The sequence below is a fragment of the Orcinus orca genome, chromosome 7 (genome assembly GCF_937001465.1).
Source record: "Orcinus orca chromosome 7, mOrcOrc1.1, whole genome shotgun sequence".
Classification (NCBI taxonomy): domain Eukaryota; kingdom Metazoa; phylum Chordata; class Mammalia; order Artiodactyla; family Delphinidae; genus Orcinus; species Orcinus orca.
The window spans coordinates 92,785,151-92,805,267 of NC_064565.1; the positions used below are offsets into that span (position 1 = coordinate 92,785,151).

The 20,117-nt window shown below is 38.0% G+C and overlaps 1 protein-coding gene across 10 annotated transcripts in view; it reads left to right on the forward strand.

The window, feature by feature from the left end:
- The window catches only part of PIKFYVE (phosphoinositide kinase, FYVE-type zinc finger containing), a 76,514-nt gene extending 72,284 nt beyond the window's left edge, over positions 1-4,230 (forward strand). For all 10 annotated transcript variants that reach the window (XM_004262782.4, XM_033428725.2, XM_033428728.2 and 7 more), the window contains 2 exons: positions 255-329; positions 901-4,230. In XM_004262782.4, the coding sequence (XP_004262830.1) occupies positions 255-329; positions 901-1,016 (191 nt within the window). In that variant the 3' untranslated portion in view covers positions 1,017-4,230. The remainder of the gene's footprint in view (positions 1-254; positions 330-900) is intronic.
- Positions 4,231-20,117: the final 15,887 nt, after the last annotated feature.

The following is a 20,117-nucleotide window of genomic DNA, read 5'->3' on the forward strand; positions in this document are numbered from 1 at the left end:
CCATTTTCATTATTTTTACCAAAAATATCTGTATTCAAAAGTCACTTGAAGATGAAGCCCTATGAGGTTGTTATGAGGATTAAATGAATTAATATGGTAAAAACCCTTAGGACAGTCCATGGCATATTGTCCGTACCTGCAGTATTGCCAGCACTCAATAGCTATTGTAGAAGTAATAGTAATGGTAATTGCGGTTGTCATCTGCTTATATTTATTAAGAGAACCTTTACTGCTAATCTCGCCCCCTGCAACAGATTATATCCGAACATTTACATGGGACAAAAAGCTTGAGATGGTTGTGAAATCAACAGGAATTTTAGGAGGACAAGGTGAGCAGAATTTTTGTTCTGTTTACTCTTTAAACTGTTCTCATTATCTTCCTCATCAGTTAACATATACTAAATGGATACTTTAAAAAAAATTCTAAAACATAAGTGGTTATCTTTGATTTTATCATCATTTCCAAGGTGATCAAATAATAAGGGGAATTGTTTAGGTGGGGAAATATGGGGTTTTAAATTTGTGTTAAGATGCCAGAGGTTCTCAAAATGGTAAGTTAAAAAGGCCAGAAGTTCTGAACAGGAGGTTGTCCTGAATTAACACTTGAAATCCTCTAAGTTCTCTGAGAGCTGCCAGCGCCATTTGTGCTTTTAGACTTCTCTCATCTCTAAGCAAGAGCGTCTTTTAAAATAAAAAAAAAAACCTCCTACCAAGAAGGACCTGTCCCTTGTCATGTGGCACAGTGAACACCCTCCCTCCTTTCTGAGCCCGCCGTGGTGTGTTTGCTTACAGACCATGGCATTTTATGTCTGTTGACATGAAAGAACATAGCCGTTGAAGTCAGTTGTCTTATCAATTATGTAACGGCTTCCTTTTCCCTCTTCGCTTTCATAATCCTAGGTAAAATGCCGACTGTGGTCTCTCCAGAGTTGTATAGGACCAGATTTTGTGAAGCAATGGACAAGTATTTCCTGATGGTACCAGACCACTGGACAGGCTTGGGTCTGAACTGCTGAAACAAAGCACATATTTTGAAATGGACCAGGAAGGAAAGGGGCCTGGAACCAAGGACCAAAAATAAGCTACATGTTTTATTCCTTCATCACATTCACCATTGTATGCAAAGCCCTTTCAGTTCTGCGGCTGTGGAGGCCATCTGTAGCCTGAAGGGTTAAAACTCTGTGGATTTGCACTTTGGTTTTTGAAACCTACAAATGAGCTATCCGTAGGCTGGGACGTTGCATGAACATTTTGTTCACTTAAGCTGAAATCTAGGCACATTTCAAAGGGCTGAGGACAAATGTATGGTTAGAGATGAGATACGGTGAAAAAATCGGTTGTCATATTGGCTAACAATCCTGTTGAGAAAACAGTGTCTCATAGATTATGACTCTCCTGGCATCATATTGGACAGATTCTTTACCTAGAAAGCATTTGTAGAGCTGGTGAATTTGTTTTGTGTTTCTTATGTAACAATTTAATGTTACCTCTTATCAGAATTTCTGAAACCTTAAAAAAATTCTGAATTATTTTATTAATGGCCAGTTAAACAGATTGATACAATCTCTTCTTGTTTTGCTGAGGAATTTGACTTAAATTGAGAATCGTGTCATGTTCTGTATCTTTCCCTGTTTTCAAGTGTGTTTGATATTTTTCAAGTTCTGTCTCTACTTGTCTGTGGGTGACAGGAGGCTACAGCCATTAACTTTAAGCCTTTTCCTGGAGCTGTTTTTTTAAGCTTATTTACAGCTTTTGAGCAAGTAATATGCTGAACTGCACTTGTCTACACATGCTCATACTCTAGGTTTTTCTCCCACTTTCAGGGAAACATTAGTAAATTAGTCTACGGTGACTAAATCCCCAAAGGGATAATTATTAATAAAGGTTTTTTTTTTAATATAAAAAATAAATTAGGCCTGATCCAGTAAATTGGGTGAGGGAAGCACTTGCTTTATTTTTTATAAAGGTAAAGTATCCTTTTCAATATAACTAGCAATTTATGTGGCATCTGTAAAATTAAGAAGTTTCCAGTGTGGACATCCCTGTTTTCTAACTTTCTGTACCAGTTTCTAGGCCAGTTCTGACTACTGAGAAATGTTAACAGTTAAGATATTCTTAGTGAGAAACTTATTGTTTACTAGAGTTTTTGTTTATTTAAAAAGTGATCAGAAGTATACTAAACTGTCTTTGAGGAAATAACACAACCCCGAATATTTTCTCTTGGTTTCTTTCCCGTAATAAGGATTATTATTACAGATAATACCCCAAATAAGGATAATTTGGGGTTTGTAAAATTTTAAGGGTTCCACTCTTTTCAGGCTTCCTATAGTAGCACGTTTCTATTGCACCTTTCACATAATAAGAAAAAAATCTGGTTACATTCCAATTACAGAGACTTAAGTATGTAAAATAGGAACATTTTGGAAAGTTTGCTCGAGAAAACAAAAGCATTAGTTTGGTGTTTGGTGCTTATTAGAAACATGATTTGTTCTGTACTAGAAACAAACTGACCAAGGACTTACTACTGATCTGATGATAAGCACTTTTTTCTTTTTTAACATGTGATGTGCCTTTTGAAAACGTACAAAACAATGACGATTTTAGTTTTGATATCAAAGGCCAGTAAAGGAGTTGTACAGGGCTGAAAGATGTGGAACATTATTCACTTCTCATGTGTCAGGAACATGGATTTTGCATCTCATATTGAATGCAAACATATTTTGCATCTGTTTATTTTTTCTGTCAGGAGGCTTGGGGTTATTTATCCTGTCCATTTCCCTCACCCCAGTCAGGAGCACTTCCAGGGGCAGGGGTCTTCCCGCAGCTGTAATCACGTTGTTTCTTTGTTTCAGTCTCAGTACCACGTGTATAGCTTGAATGCTCCATTGGAATAGCTCTTGACAATAATGTGTCATGTTGATTTTATTTTCCTTGCCCATGACTTGAAGAACCGATTTTTTTTTAAAGTACTGCTGCTGCTTAGGTAATTTTGTGGCTAAAAAAAATTCCAATATGATATAATCTGAAACAATACTTGTTGCCTTGCAAGGGTGATCTGTCCTTTTAAAACTGTCTTAATGGAGGGGAAATATAAAATTTAATTTGTTTTGAGTGGTAGAACTATATACCCGGCCTCTTGCTGCTCTTGTTTAGGCCACTACCAGATACATAAGGCTTTTCAAATACTGTGTACTCAGTGTCAGGCACTGAATGGCTGTTTACCTCTCTTGAATTCCCCATTGAGGCCTGGAGAACCTTGATGGTGATAAGTTAAGAACAAGGAAGAAATCTTAATACTTTCTTCTTTAGAATAAAAAAATGAATTCTGAGAATAATTGATAGCACAAGAAAGCTATGTGAACATGTTGCATTGTATAAAAATCTTATTTATAAATGTGAAGTGTTTTGATGCCATCAAAACTTTATTTAAAAATAAAAAAGATTCACTTTTTTCTTACCCAAGCCTAAGAAAAATAAGGGGAATAAGCTGTTGCAAGCCCTTTTGTAGTCTATTGAATATTTTAAATTTATAGATATTCAAATTTTCCTACAGAATGTCCTACTTATAATTTTTTCCTTGATCCAGCAGTGAGTGGTTTTCTAGCTTTGGCCTTTATTGGGTATTGTAAATAGTAGGGTTGTATTGTTTTTTGTGGCATCAGCTTCTCCTTGGCTTTTTACCCATTAGTGTCGTGGGCTTGTATAAAACTGCTGAGGAAAATAATCTACCTGTATAGAAAGTTTGCTTAGCTGGCGGAGTGAAAACCCTTGCAAATGAGCCTGGTGGTGAAACAGATCAGGCCATTCATTATTCCTCAAGTGTTAACGTACTGACATAAGCAGTATTCAAACCATCTAGTGCAATGCCTTTTTTGTTTGTTTTTGTAACACGGGTGCAGTTGTATTATAGAAAAATAAAAATTACAATCATGAGCAGTTTTATTAATGCTGCTCTGCTTGTTTTGTAAGAAATGTATATTACGTCTTTGACAGGTTTAATTTTAACTAGAGAAATGACATTGTAAATCAAAATAGCCTCTTTTAATTTAATATGAAAAATTCAATTAACAATATTGAAAATACTTAATGTATTATATTGTATATATTTCTCTACTTTGGTTCCAGCTGTTTTATATGATTGACATGTTATTTATGAGATAAAACTGCCTTGACCTTTTGGAGACTTATACTGTAAAAAGAGGACTTACAATAAACTGAGAATCAACTTCACTTTGTTTTGAATCTGCTTGAGGAAATTAAGAGATGGAGTTGGTGCCCCCGGCCCAGCAGTGTTGTCTTCTGTTCATTCTCTCCCCCTTCCGACGGGAGAATTGAAGTCTTTCTTCAGTAAATAACTCTCCTCTTTAGGTCTCAGAAAGGGGGTGCTAAATCCTTGGGTTCACTTTGCCCCATATGGACCTGGCCTTTTCTGTCCTCCCGCCTCTCTTCAATTCTGTTTCTGGTTTCCTTATGGGGCGCTCTAGAAAGCTTGGCCTTGCCCATCAGGGAATGGCTGAGTCCACCTGGAGGGCAGCCTCCACTGTTAGTTGTTCCCACCCTTCACAGGATCCCTGAAGTGGATCCAATGTGCTGCAACCCGCAGCTGTAAGCACAGCGACTCCCACTCACCATGCCCAGACTCACAGGGCGAAAGTGAGAACCGCTGGACAGAGGGGATGGCCCCTGTGCCCAGGGATGCCCAGGCGGCCTGGCTCTGCTCCCTCTCAACCCCCAACAGTGGTGGAAAAGGCGTATGCATAGTACCAGTTTTCTGTCCCCACTATCTTGACGTCTCGTGTCAGAAACTAATTACTTATAAAATTCCTCAGTTAACGCTAAAAGAGACTGTTTTTAAAACTATTTTTTTTAATTAATTTATTTATTTTTGGCTGCGTTGGGTCTTCGTTGCTGCATGCAGGCTTCCTCTAGTTGCGGCGAGTGGGGGCTACTCTTCACTGCGGTGCTAAGGCATCTCATTGCGGTGGCTTCTCGTTGCAGAGCGCGGGCTCTAGGTGCGCGGGCTCAGTAGTTGTGGCATGCGGGGTCAGTAGTTGTGGCGCACGGGCTTAGTTGCTCCGCAGCATGTGGGATCCTCCCGAACCAGGGCTTGAACATCCCCTGCGTTGGCAGGTGAATTCTTAACCACTGTGCCACCAGGGAAGTCCCTAAACCTATTTTTTTTAATTACAGAAAAGAAATTAAAAATTATCATCTTAATTGTTTTTAAGCATATACTTCAGAACTGTTACATGGCACAATACATCTCCAGAACTTTTTCTTCTGGCAAACACTGAAACTATACCCATTAACTCTTTTTTCCCCCTCACCCTAGCTCGTGGTAACCACCACAGTCTACTTTCCATTACCATGAATTTGACTACTTTAGATTCGTCCTTATAAGTGAAATCATGCAGTATTTGTCTTTTTTAACTGGATTTGGCCCCTTAGCATAATGTCCTCAACGTTCATCCATGTTGTAGCATTTCCTTACTTATTTTTAAGGTTGAAAGGTATTCCGTTGTGTGTATGTTGCTACATTTTCTTTATTTATTCATCAATGGACATTTAGATTACTTCCACCTCCTGGCTATTATGAATAATGCTTCTATGAACATGGTAGTGCAAATATGTCTTCAAATTCCTTTAAAAATTCTTTTGGGTAAATACAGAGAAGTGGGATTGCTGGATCATATGGTGGTTCTGTTTTTTAACGTTTTGAGGAAACTTCATGCTGTTTTCCACAGTAGTTGCATTATTTTACAATCCCATCAACAGTGCACAAGTGTTCCAATTTCTCCACATCCTCTCCAATGCTTATCTATTTATTTATATATTTTGATGGTAGGCATCCTGATGAGCGTGACATAATATTGTGGTATTGATTTGCATTTCTCTGATGACTAGTGACGTTGAGTGTATTTTCATATGCTTGTTGGTCATTTAAATATTATCTTTGGAGAAATGTCCAAATGTTTTGGCCACTTTTTAATCGGGTTACTTGATTTTTTTGTTGTTGAATTGTAGGAGTTCTTTATATATTCTTGATATTAACACCTTATCAGGTATATGATTTGCTGATATTTTCTCTCATTCCATTGGTTGCCTTTTGATTCTATTGATTGTATCCTCTGATGCACAAACGTTTTTAAGTTTGATGTAGTGCCATTGGTCTACTTTTATTTTTGTTGCCTGTGCTTTTGGTGTCATATCCAGAAATCATTGCCAAATCTCATGTCTTGAAACTTTTCCCCTGTTTTCTTCTAGGAATTTTATAGTTTTAGGTCTTACATTTAGGTCTTTATCCCATTTTGAGCTAATTTTTGTATGTGGTGTAAAATAAGGCTCCAACTTCATTCTTTGGCACTTGGATATCCAGTTTTCCTAACACCATTTGGTAAAGATACTGTGCTTTCCCAGTTGAATGGTCCTTATCAAAGATCATTTGACTATAAACAAGGGTTTATTTCTGAGCTCTGTATTCTATCCCATTGGTCTATATATCTGTCTTTATGCCAGTACCATGTTATTTTGATTATTATAGCTTTGTAGTATGTTTTAAAATAAGGAAGTGTGAGATCTCTCTCCAACTTCATTTTTCTTTTCTAAAATTGTTTTGGCTATTTTGGGTCCTTTGAGATTCTAGAGGTGTTTTAGGGTGAATTTTTCTATCTCTGCAAAAAATGCCTTTGGCATGTTGATAGGGATTGTGTTTAATCTGTAGATTGTGTTGAGTAATATGGACATACTAACAATATTAAATTTTCCAATTCATGAACACAAGATGCTTTTCCATTTTTGCTCTTTCTTTAATTTCTTTCAGCAATGTTTTGTAGTTTTCAGAGTACAAGTCTTTCACCTTTTGGTTAGGTTTATTCCTAAGTATTTTATTCTTTTTGATGCTACTATAAATTGAATTGTTTTGTTAATTTTCTTTCTGGATTGTTCATTATTAGTGTATAGAAACACAACTGATTTTTCTGTGTTGATTCTGTATCTGCAACTTTGCTGAATTTATTACTTCTAACTATTTTGTGTGTACTCTTTAAGGTTTTTTGTATACATTTCATTTGCAAACAGAGATCATTTTACTTCTTCCTTTTCAATTTTTGTGCCTTTTGTTTTCTTGCCTAATTGTTCTGGCGAGGACTTCTAATACTATTTTGAATGGAAGTGACAAGTGTGGGCATTCTTGCCTTGTTCCTGTCTTTAGAGCAAAAGCACCATTGAGACTGATGTTAGCTGTGGACTTTTCATATATGACCTTTATTACGTTGAAGTAGTTTTCATGTATTCCCAGTTTATTGAGTATTTTTATCATGAAGCTGTATTCACTATTGTCAGGTGCTTTCTCTGCATTGATTGAGATGATCAAGTGGTTTTTGTCCTTCAGTTAATGTGGTATATTACACTGATTGATTTTCATATGTTGAACCATCCTTGCATCCAAGGGATAAATCCCACTTCATCATGGTTGTCTGATCCTTTTAACATGCTGTTGAATTCAGTTTGCTAGTATTTTGCTGTGGATTTTTTTTTTTTTTTTTTTTTTTTGCGGTACGCAGGCCTCTCACTGTTGTGGCCTTTCCCGTTGCAGAGCACAGGCTCCAGACGCGCAGGCTCAGCGGTCATGGCTCACAGGCCTAGCCACTCTGCGGCATGTGGGACCCACCCGGACTGGGGGCACGAGCCCGTGTCCCCTGCATCGGCAGGCGGACTCTCAACCACTGCGCTGTGGATTTTTGCATCTATATACGTTAGGAATATTGGCCTATAATTTTCTTTTCTTGTAGTGTCTTTCTCTAGCTTTGAGGTCAGGGTAATGCTGCCTTCATAAAATGAGTTTGGGAGTATTTCCATGTCTTCAATTTTTTGGTGGGATTGGCATTAATTCTCCTTTTGGTAGAATTCACCAGTTAAGCCATCTGGTCCTGATTTTTCTTTGTTGGGAGGTTTTCAATTACTGATTCAATCTCCTTACTAGTTATAGATCTGTTCAGACTTTCTATTACTTCATGATTCAGTCTTGGTAGGTTGTATGTTTCTAGGAATTTATCCATTTCTTCCAGGTTATCCAATTTGTTGGCCTATAGTTTTTTGTAGTATTCTCTTATGATCCTTTTTATTTCTGTGGCATCAGTTGTAATGTCCCCTCTTTCATTTGTGATTTTACTTATTTGAGTCTTCTCTTCTTTTTCTTAGTTAATCTAGCTAAGGGATTGTTAATTTTGTTGATCTTGCCAAAAAACCAACTGTTAGTTTCTTGGATTTTTTTTCCTATTGTGTTTCTATTCGCTATTTTGTTTATCTCTGCTCTAATCTTTATTATTTCATTCCATCTGCTAACTTTGGGTTTAGTTTGTTCTCCTTTTTCTAGTTCCTTGAGGTATAAAGTTAGGTTATTGATTTCTTTCTTTTTTAATGTACATATTTACACCTGTGAACTTCCCTCTTAGTTCTTCTTTTACTGCATCCCTTAAGTTTTGGTATGTTGTGTTTACATTTTCACTTATCTTGAGATTTTTTTCTAATCTCTTGTGATTTCTTCTTTGATCTTTTGGTTGGTCAAGAATGTGTTGTTTAATTTTCATATATTTGTGAAATTTCTAGTTTTCCTACTGTTACTGGTTTGTCATTTCCATTGTGGTCGGTAAAGATACTTGGTATGATTTCATTCTTGTTAACAATTTATGCCCCCGAAGAAAATTTTTGTTCCAGAACATGTATACTGATGTCTTAGGCCAAAACAAAAGAGAAGAAAGATGAGGCAGAGATCAAAGTAAAGTGATTTGAAACTGATAGTCATGAGTGAGATATATGAGCAAATCACCAGTTGCTGCCCTAGGAATTTTTTCTGATGTCTTCACCTTACTGAAAGAAGTTAAAATTTTTTTTAATTAAGAAATTTTTTAAACTTTATATCTTCTCCTGATTTGTGAAATTGAAAATAAAATTTATGAAAAGATAATTTTACTGTAGTCAATGTCCTTTAATGCATCTTTGGAGTTAGTTGTCTTGAATTTGGCCCTGATTGGGTTGTTGTTTGCTGACTATTACTTTAAAATTTTTCAAATTTGCCACAAATTTGCCACTGTAGTCAATGTGCTTTAATGCATCTTTGGAGTTAGGTGTCTTGAATTTGGCCCTGATTGGTTGTTGTTTGCTGACTATTACTTTAAAATTTTTCAAATTTGCCAAATTTGTGGCAGGGTGTAAACTTTTAACTGTATAAATTTTCACCTTTAAGACATTGTTTGCACTTATGTGGCTTTTAGCAAGGTGCCTTAAAAGCTGACCTCGCTCATGTTGGTGGAGGAGGATATTTTCAGGGAGATTGCTAGGGTCAAGAATGGATCAAAATGAGGTTGCAGTAGTGAGCAGTGGCCAGTGGAGGGCTCTGAAGTATCACTGCTTGATCTTAAGATTTACAGATCTGCTTGGCAGAGCAGTGTGAAGCCGTTAGAGGGACCAGTGGGACTGGGGGAACCCAAGTCCCCCAAATCTTTGCCAGAGTCCTAAGTTATTCTTTTATAAGAGTGCGTTAAATCTTAGAATATGTAGTTTTCATATGGAGGTTTAAGTTGGAAATAGCTTAATATTTTTTACTGAGTGTAATTCTTTTTTCAGATGAAGGTAACACTAAAAGCTTTTCATTTGACAGAGCACATACTTGATAAATTTGTTGTCCACGCATCCCTGAAATAGTAGAGTCAAGACTGTACAAATGAGTGACTATCAGAAAAAGGACATTAGGAAAAACTAGAGAAATCTCAATAAAGTGTGGACTTGAATTAATAATAATGTTTCAACATTGATTCATTAATTGTGACAATTGTACTTTACTAAATGTAGGACATCAATAGTAGGAGAAACGGTACAGGAGAAACAGGGTACAGAAATAGTAGTAGATGGAAACTGTCTACACTATCTTTGCTATTCTTCTGAAACCAACAAACAAAACAAAAACAACAAAATGAGTGATTCTACAGTGGATAGGAAGAGCCCTACCTTAGAGACGTTGATTTTAGTGAGATTAAGTTAGAAGGTCTTTTTTGTTCTTACTGTCCTATTAAAATATTTTTTCTTTCCCCAATCCAAAGAACTAATTGCTCTACATTTTGAAGCTAAGCAAGTGAAATGAAGATACACAGTTGGGTTCTGCATCTGTGGATATGGATGGCCAACTGCAAGGGACTTGAGCAACTGTGGCTTTTGGTATCTGTGGGGGGCCTGGAACCAATTCCTCACAGATAATGAGGGATGACTGTAGAGCCATTTCTGATGGCTCTCTCCCTGGCTTTGGGTAGTTTCTTCACGTATGTCAGATCAGTGCCCTGCTGGATACCCATCCTCTGCAGATCTCTGAGGCTCTCTCTCTCTGCAGCTCTCTCCTCTAGTACTCTGCCCTTCAAACTCAGGGTCTTGGTCTCCCTGGATTCTCAGCTCTGTCTCCTGACCCCAGGGAGTAGAACAGGATCCTTCCAGGCATAACTGGGGACAAACAGGGCTCACCTGACTTGTTTCCTCTCTCTCCAGGATTGCTGTCCTTTATTGGCTAATATCTGCTGCCGTCTCGAAAACTGCTGTTTTGTATATTTTGCCTGGTTTTCTTGATTGTTTCAAGCAGGAGGGTAAATCTGGTCCCTATTATCTCACCTTGCCCAGAAGCAGAAGGCCAAGTCAGACGAAATTTTATAACGATATATCTAAATGCTGTGTTGGATCATTGATACAATGTTTTCTCTGTCCGAAGTAAAAGGTAGTTCTCTATTCATTACTGTTTTTAAAATGTTTTTTAAAAATCCAGTCTCTTCTCCTAATTGAAGTCCTGTTATCTGCAACAAATCAGAATAGACAATGGCATACCAGGAAGAGAAATTTTCTTTCTTTTTTTTTTTAGGAAGAGAAATTTTTAATTAGCTCAATATAGGAAAATATGCCATGAACATAATTGTGACCCTATCCACAGACACATGTCATCTCCTGGACAGAGCACACTCCAGGGAGATACAACGCCTGAGCCAGACTCCTGGTGTTGCCACCATCTTTGCCTTTTAGCTTCTCATCTTGAGAGCGCTGCTGCACATCGAGATTGCTCAAGAATGTCTAGGTATAATTAATTGCCCTTTAGCTTATCGGCAGCAGAACTTGGCAGCTTCTTCTAGACTTTTCCACATAGAATTTGATTGTCATTTCTGCTGCTAACTTGCCACTTCATCCAGGAAAAACCCATCTGGCAGCTGCAGCCCCCCAGACTGACAGTCATCATCCCCTCCAGTAATATCACTTAAAGGGCCAAACGACAACATGATATCACTAAAGAGCTACTCCTTAGGGGAATGCAGTTCAAGCTGCTTCCAGAAGCGTACACCTCAGCATTCTGGAAATGATTCCTTTAGTAAATTCTATATTTTGACTGTTCTCATCTCTACTGCACAGGGCTCCTGTTGTTTCTTTTCTGTGTTCATCTATAAATGCCCAGAGGTGGAAATGACAAGGACTTTTCTTACTTTAAGAGGATTGTGCTTTCCTTCTGTCCATTAGAAGTGAATATAATTATCGGTGACACTGGAGAAACTGGATGAGATGACTGAGAAATCCAAGCTCTTTGGTTATGTTGGAAGGTGGATACTCACTGCCTTAATCCAAGTTGGGAAGATGCTATCTGGCACATTCAGTCTGGCTGCCACAGGAGTGGGATTTTTGTCTGCTACTTCTCAGCAACATGGCATGTGCTGTTCTTCATACTATATCAGCAGCACTTTATGCTCTATCCTGGTGGTAATAAACCACTGAGTGAATAGAGGGTTTCCCTGGAATAAATTAACCCATGGCTATTTTGCTTCATGTTATTTTGGTTCTCAATTCTTGTGTGATTTTGCAACATTTTCCCAAATTGCTGTATGTATACTCTAATTCACAGGGAAAATGATCAACATGAAATCCCACCTAAAAACATATTAATAGTTTGAAACTGCTCTAGGAAGGCAGGGACCTCTCCTTACTTTTGTGTCCTTGGTAACAGTTCTTTGCATAGTTGAACTAGAGACAAGGCCACGGCACTCTAGGGACAGAGTGCTACTATGTTTAGCTGTAGTTTCTTTAGTTTTTTTGTCATGTGACTTGGTTATCATGACCCTTACTGATGGATCGAACCCTTCTTTATGCCCAAAGCAACTCGCCGCATAGGTTAGAAGCATAGAGGCCACCAGCCAATGAGGTGATCTGATTTGAGGACTCAGTTCAATAGAGATGCTCCATGTTGGATAGTGTCTAATGGATCCAGCCAAATTCTCTCTCTTGGTCGTTTTGATGTCCCGGGGAAGGCAGTAGAACATGGGACTGCGTGTGTCAGCCGGGATGGGACGTCAGAGGGAGAAACTGAGAGGGAAGCTGAGTCGTGAGTGTTGTGGGCTCAGTAGAAGGAGTTAGAGAGAGCTGGCTTCTGATGGGATGACTAGACGTTCATGTCTCCGGCACACCTTTGAGTTGTGAAAGTTGACAGTTCCTCGTGAATAAGAATGACTTTTCTAGCTCTCCGTGAAGCCCAAATAGGTCCGAGCGTTTCCCTCTTTTTTCCTGCTTATATGTAACAAATGCCTGTTGTGTGACCTGGGAATAGCCGGCTCCTTACAGCTTGTGAGAGTCTAATGCCTAATTATTAGGCGCTAATAATTCTAGAAGGAATTATTAATACCTCCATTGCCATATCACACATTGTAGCAGCATGCCAAATTCACCATGTTGTTTTATGTTTTTCAGTCAGTAATGCTTGCATTTTTGCCAAAATAATATAGTGTTAAATGGCGTAACTTGAACTACTATGCTTTTTAATGTAAATGAGCACTCTAAGAAGTAGTACAAAGAAAACCAACCCGGCAAGCTTGAGAAGAAATTTTCTTATCCATATTATTTTAGACTAGTTCTTATTTAAATCCCTGCTGTTAGATTTTAACGTATTTTGTACATACAAATAAAATTAGGACTCCAAATATGTGATTTTCATCAGATAGGTTTTGTTTGATTGAAGATTAAATATGGTTGTAAAACTTGTCCTTGTTTGAAGTTGAAATTTCATGTTACCACGAGAATTGATCAGCAGAAGCTCATTTACAGTCTGTAAATTGATGTGTAAGAGGACCCACAGGGTTTTGCTATTATTTTTGGACTTGCTCCCCAGCCCACACAGGCAATTAAGTAAGAATAAGAAAAAAGGAATCTGAATCATCAATTAAAATCTAGGTTCCACTCAGTGACGTAGCATTTTATTTCTTCGTTCATAATATTTAGCACATGCCTTGGTCATATTCACATATACGAGCTCTGTTCTCTGCGGTACCCAGTCCCCCTTCCATCTTTCCTTATCATGTGCTCCCATTCCCACCCCTGTAATGGAAAATGCCTCTTTCAAGTGTCTAAGGTACATTTGACGGATGATTGTCTTCAGCACCTAATGCCTCACCTTTCCTCAGGGACTTGAGAACATGTGCTTTTTTTTTCCTTTTTTTTAAAATGGTCTGTCTGTACACATAAAACCAGGAATTCAGATTCAAATGGGGGAAAAACTGTTATTCAGACATGTTTGGTCTCATGGGCATAGCTGGTATCCTTCCTTAGTGCCTAAGACTGACTTGAGCTCTTAACAGAATCCAGATCTGTTTTGGTTTAATTTAATTAAGTTATCAAGCCAACTCAGTGGGCCATTCAGGAGTTTCCAGGTGGCACTGAATTAACAGGGCACCTGACAATGTGGGTTTTCTCCCAGTTCCTATTTAAAAGCATTTAGTAAATATTTTTAAATGATTAACCCAGACCTTTCATATGAATAAATGTTATAACTAGTAAAAAACTATAAGTATACATGCGGGAAATATAATGGCCTCTTCATGAAAGCTCAAGAATTTCATAAGGACATGGAAAAATACAGGAAGGCAAGAAAGTAGCCAGATTATTTAAGGATTGTTGCTGGATCTGTATTAGGCTCCTATGAATTTAATTTAAGCCTGAATTCACAGGCAAGCATTTATTGCTAAATTAAGATCATGGAAGTTCTAAACAGAGCCTGACCTATGATTCTATAAATTTTGGTAGTTTTTCTTTGTTAGTTTTCTTTCTTGACTCATTTCACTGGCAGATCTTCACTTACTGAAAATAATAACTCACATATAAAGAATAACTTTTATTTCGGTGAAAAGTTATTTCTGTTTCAATAAAATTCAATAATAGCTACTTCCTGTCAAACAGGAGTATTGCCAGCAGTACCTTACAGCTCTCAGAGGCACCTTACAGTACCTCTCAGCTATGCTCTTTGGAGTCTAACTAGTTGTTACTACAAAGGATATAAAAAAGTTTCTTTGGTGCAGTCATGATTTTTATTCTGATACACTGCCAGCCCTCACAAGCCCTGTGTGGTTCTGTCTTACATTAGAGGTAAAATTCTGGCCTATTTATATTAATCAAAGTGTATAATCATTTTGTTTTTTCCCCCAGAAAAACAAATTTTATATTCATTTCCAATTTGTTTGCTGCATAATATTATAGATCCATAGAACCTATCTTTAGTAATTTCTTTATTCTTTATTTATTCTTTATTCTATTTAGGTTTCTTTATTCTCTAATCAGGTTTATGTTTATATCCAGAGAATAGAGAAATTACTAAAGATAAGTTCTACAGACCTATCTTCTATGCTAGTAAACAAATTGGATATGAATGTAAAATTGTTTTCCAGGAAAATAATAGTCTTGTTTAACTCATGACATTTAACCAAGTGAGCATGTTTCATTCTTTCCCAAATCAGCCTTGAAATGAGAAATTGATTTCCGTAAAAACTCTAGCGAACTATTTAGTAATAATCATACAGGCCCCATTTTTATGAAGTCAGCACCATAAACAATTGATTGGACATATTAAATATTCATATATATATATATATATATATATATATATATTTTTTTTTTTTTTGCGGTACGCGGGCCTCTCACTGCCATGGCCTCTCCCGTTGCGGAGCACAGGCTCCGGATGCGCAGGCTCAGCGGCCATGGCTCACGGGCCCAGCCGCTCCACGGCATGTGGGATCTTCCTGGATCAGGGCACAAACCCGTGTCCCCTGCATCGGCAGGCGGACTCCCAACCACTGCGCCACCAGGGAAGCCGTAAATATTCATATATTTTAATAAAACAAGAAACATGTGAATGGTATTATTAAAATCACTATGATGGAAATATTCAGAAAAATACAGTTTTCTTAATAATGAGTTATTTTTTAAAAAGTGTTTCATTTTTTGACTACTTTTCTCCTAAACCAAACTTGGAATAAAAATCTTTCTTTCTTTTTTTTGAGGAGGTGCCATGTATAATGGAATGCCAGGCTTGGTAGAGGGGACATGCCCCTAAATACCAATTTCAGCTCCCATCACTCATTAACTCTGTGACTTTGGGCAAATCACTTACCCTTCATGGAGGCTTGTTTATAAAATGGGGGTGATAATAGCTACCTTATTAACTAAATACATAGTCGTAGAATTGCTAGGTCCTATGATAAGCATATGTTTAAGATGATAAATTGCCCAACTGTTTTCCAAAATGCTTTTACCATACTTGATTTTTAAAAGAAGAAATAGGCTAGCTCTTTGGATGCTATATATCCACCAGCTTAGAGAATCAAAAAGCTTCCCCATCAATGTAGGAATTGTCCAGGTAATACACGGAGAGTGTGGATGGAGCAGGTACATGGGAAACTTGGCTTGGAAAACTGCCCATCCCATCTCACTGTTGAGTCTGATCTCCTGAACGCCTCACCTTTAGAGGCAGTCTTCAGGCTTTAGGCCCTTTTCCGCTCTAGTTACTGAACCATCAGACAGAGGCGGGAAGAACTTAAGCTATTTCAAGGAAATTTTGATATTACTCTGTACTTACAGATCTTGTTGGCCACACAGGTCACCCCAGCTGCCAACTCATCCTGGGGTTTATCAGCCCAGCACTGACCAGTACGCTCTGTTATTCTCTGAGGTTCATTCTGTGCTGTTAGTGTGCCCTGGATCGTAAAGCTGGGCCTTCAGCATCGATTCCACTCTAAGCTCCTTGCTCTGCCTTCCCATTGCTGTCCCCTTGGGAGACCTGGGGCTCTGACTTATCATTATTATTAGTCTAGTCTGCCTAAGAACTGCACCTGGGCACTAACCAGTTTACTCTTTCTGTTTCACACTAACGGGTAGATCTAGGGCTGGCCCAAACCCTCAATTCCTGTGCCAAGACTGTTTTACAGTCACGCTGTTATGTTCTCTAGAAATTCATCAGTGAGAAAACTACTCCAGGGGAAGTAGTTAGAGATTGTAAGGTGCTAAATATTTTTCTTTCTTTTTAAGTGTAATTTGGATATAAAGCAAGGATGATTTTCCTTTTATTATTTGTACAGCATATACCAATTGATACTTAAACTTCGGGCAGAAATTTTTTAAAGATCATGGATATGAAGTAAGGGTGTATCTGTGTTGTTTCAGAACCTTAGGCGCTCCCTGGGTGAAATCTGAAACTGGCCCGTGGACATGGAGGGCAACGAGAGACCAAAGATTGGTAGGTGGCCGGTTTAATTAGCAAAGGAACTTACATATGAAGCTTGTCTTGGGCGGCCACAAGAAGTAGATCTCTGCACCTGCCTGCTGGAATCTTAAAAGTTGATATAGAGGTTTTATCTGAGTTCAGTGTCCAGATGGTCTCAGTAACACATTGCTCTCTCAAGGTTGTGTCCTTGAAAATGGCTCCGGCTATGGGAAGGGTGGGCAGAGGGTGGGGAGCCTCCGATTGTCCAGGTGCAGCTCATATGTCAGGTACCGGTCACGTCCTCTTGATGACCTCCTCCAACAATCGGGCATCTCTGCTTAACTGCTCTCGTGTAGCTACAAGGCAGAGGTTTACAATGGGAGCGGTATATACGGCCAAGGAGAAATAATAACATTGTCACGGACCCCAAGGCACTTTAGAAGATGTAAGGAATTCCTTAAATTTCCTGGTAGAATTGTTGCAAAAGGTAGAATTGCTTAAATGTTGAAATGTCCTTGTGAAACTCAGACAATATTCAGTGACAACACTAAAACTCTCTAAAATGTTATATATTCTGGCCATATTGTGCAGCATAGAAAAATGTGATTATTTTTGGCCTCTTTATCTAAATTTCTTCTAGACTGTAAACGGTCCCAGGAAAACAGTCTAGAAATACAACATTTGGTTGAAGTAATGAATGGGGAACATGTCGATAGCTAATAGCTTGAACTTAAAGTCTGGGTGTGAGGGATGGTGGTGATGATCCACAGTGAAAACAGTTCACTGTCAATTTTGTGCTGAGACTCAGGGAATCATCCCATCCTGCTCTCTCTTCTTAGAAAAGAAATAAAAGCCTTTGCTTTAAAATATTGGCTAGAGAAATTTTATGTGTCCTTGTCATTCTCCAAGTTACAATTGTTAACCTGATAGTGATAATAATGCTTTCATTTAATACCTTTCTTTAAAAAATACAGAGAAACAATCTGTTCCAAGAAACCATGTTCTTTATTTGGACATGTGCTATGATTATTTTCAGATGGCCTGTTAGGTAAAGGACATGAACAGGTCATTTAAAAACCAAGCAGTGAAAGTGGTTAATAAACACGTCAAAAATGTTCCCTCATTAATAGTCAAAGAAATGCAAGTTAAAATGCGATTTTGCCTCTCAAATTAATACTTTTAAAATTGTTGCGTACATTTTATGGATAGGGTTGCAAATCAACACACATTTTGGAAGCACAAATTGATGCACATGATAGAAACTTTTAAAATATTTTTATGTTTTGACCCAGCATTTCCACTTCTAGGCTTTGCTACATAAAGCTCTGTGGTCACTGAAAGAAACCCTGGTGAGGTTAAGAGGTGTCAGGGTAATGTAAAGATCGGGAAACACTGCAACTCTCTCCTGGGCTGTAGTGTTTTTTGCAGTGGTTCATTCTCTAATTTTCAACCACATACTACCAATCAATATCCAGGGTCAAATTTATATGTAGGGCTCTGGATTTGAAATGGAATCAGGCTTTCAGCCTTGATGTGAATTCTCCCAACTTCAGAGTAAAAGACCTGTGAAGACCTAGACCCGGAAGATAAAGAAACAAATTTGACCGATAACTTACTGCCAAAATTACCAACTACCAGGACAATAGAGTTAAACTGAGAAAAAAGATCTTCTGTAAGAAAAAGAAGTTTTTTTCATGTTAAACCAAGCAACTCTTCCCTCCTGAAACACACCTATGAAAAAACTCACCATGCCTACACTGACTCAGAGACCCAGAAATCTGGGCATTCCTTTCTACCATGTTCTGTTAGTAATCAGTTTAAGTAGCTAGATTACTGTTCTCCACTCTTGATTTTACTATGTACTGTTCTCCACTCTTGATTTTACTATGTCTCTTCAAATGCAGAATCCTTGAAAAGATCTGAATCATCAAATCTTTCATTTGTTTCATATATCTGGCAAAGAAGGTGTCCCAGTTACCTTATTTAAGAGAAAGTGAGATTTAGACTTATATCCTTCATCATATTCATCTTCTGGACATCACAGGTTAATCCCTGATGAGTTGTGCTCATATAACTCACATGAATGTGTGTATACATTGTGTATGTGTTACACATTGAGTCTGTGTTGTGATCCATGGATTTAAATGTAGATACACCCAGATGCTACAGATGGCTGTAGATACAGTATTGACATAGATACAGACAACTGTATAATTACATCTATATTTCATATACATCTGGATTGTATCTATATCAATACAATAATGAGTTGTGAGGCTTAAATAAATTGATACTTGTGAAGCTCTGAGCACTTGGCACACTGCCATCAATCAATAATTAGTGAGACAGTTGGAGAGAGACAAGCAGAGAGAGTCACAGAAAAAGAGAACCTGCTAAGAAGCATAACAATTTATTTGTATAATGTTTTAGTTCAGGCTGCTGTAACAAAATACCACAGGCTGGGTTGCTTACATAACAGACATTTATTTCTCACAGTTCTGGAGGCTGGGAAGTTCAAGGTTAGGGTTCTTGCAGTACCCTCACATGGCAGAAAGACAGCTCCAAACTCCACCTCCAAATACCATCACATTGGGGGTTAGGACTTCAACATATGAATTTTGGGGGTACACAAACATTCAGCCCATAACAAGTAAGGTAAAAATTTTAAGAATTTATATTCTATATTTAAAACCTAATTAATAATTGGTAGAATTTTAAGTTAAAACATTAATCCAACAAGCAGTTCCTGACTTACAACACTACGCACCCTCCTAAAAGTCTCCCTCCGGTACATTCTCTGTCCCTGCCTTCCCAATCGCCGGAGCTCCTGACTCTGCTGCTTTGATTCCTATAGGACAAATGCCTGGGGCTTCAGAAATGAGAGCCACTTAATCATATTAGAATTTTATCCCCTTTTAAAAGTGTGGCTCTGTTCTTTGCAATTAGATCATTTTCCATAATGAAAATGACTGAGTCAAAATGACATTGGGGAGATTTTGCTTTTTTATTCTACCATCATACTAGTATACTTAGAGGTATTGTAATCTTTTTACTTGACTATTCTCTGAAGGGGAGTGACCATATCCGTCTCAGTCACGGATTCCATCATTGCAACAAATCTCTGATATAGGTATCGTTCTCCTCTGCTTTGCTTTACAAAAAGCAGGAAACTGGTGCTTAAGGGTTAAATAACTTATTCTAGGATCACAGATGATTCTGGCACTGACAGAACCTGGATTTGGGTGCAGGGCTCTTGCACTCAAAGCCAGTTCACAAACTCCTTGGGGAGATAGGCTACATAGCAGTAGATGAGGTCAGGATGAACTTGCAACAGCTTAAGACCAATTGCATTGGACCTAACACCACTAAAGTTAGAATTTCACACATACTTTCAGGAAGGTCTCATCTTGGGTAACATTTCATGCCATCCCTCAACACTGCCATGAGATCTCTTTCTTCTGTTGTGTCCACTCATGAGTCCCATTCCATCAAGACTTGGGGTAAACTGTTAGGTTATATTTATCCATCTACCTACTCTGTGTTGGTATCTAGCTATTGCAACTCCTGAAATCCTCTATCT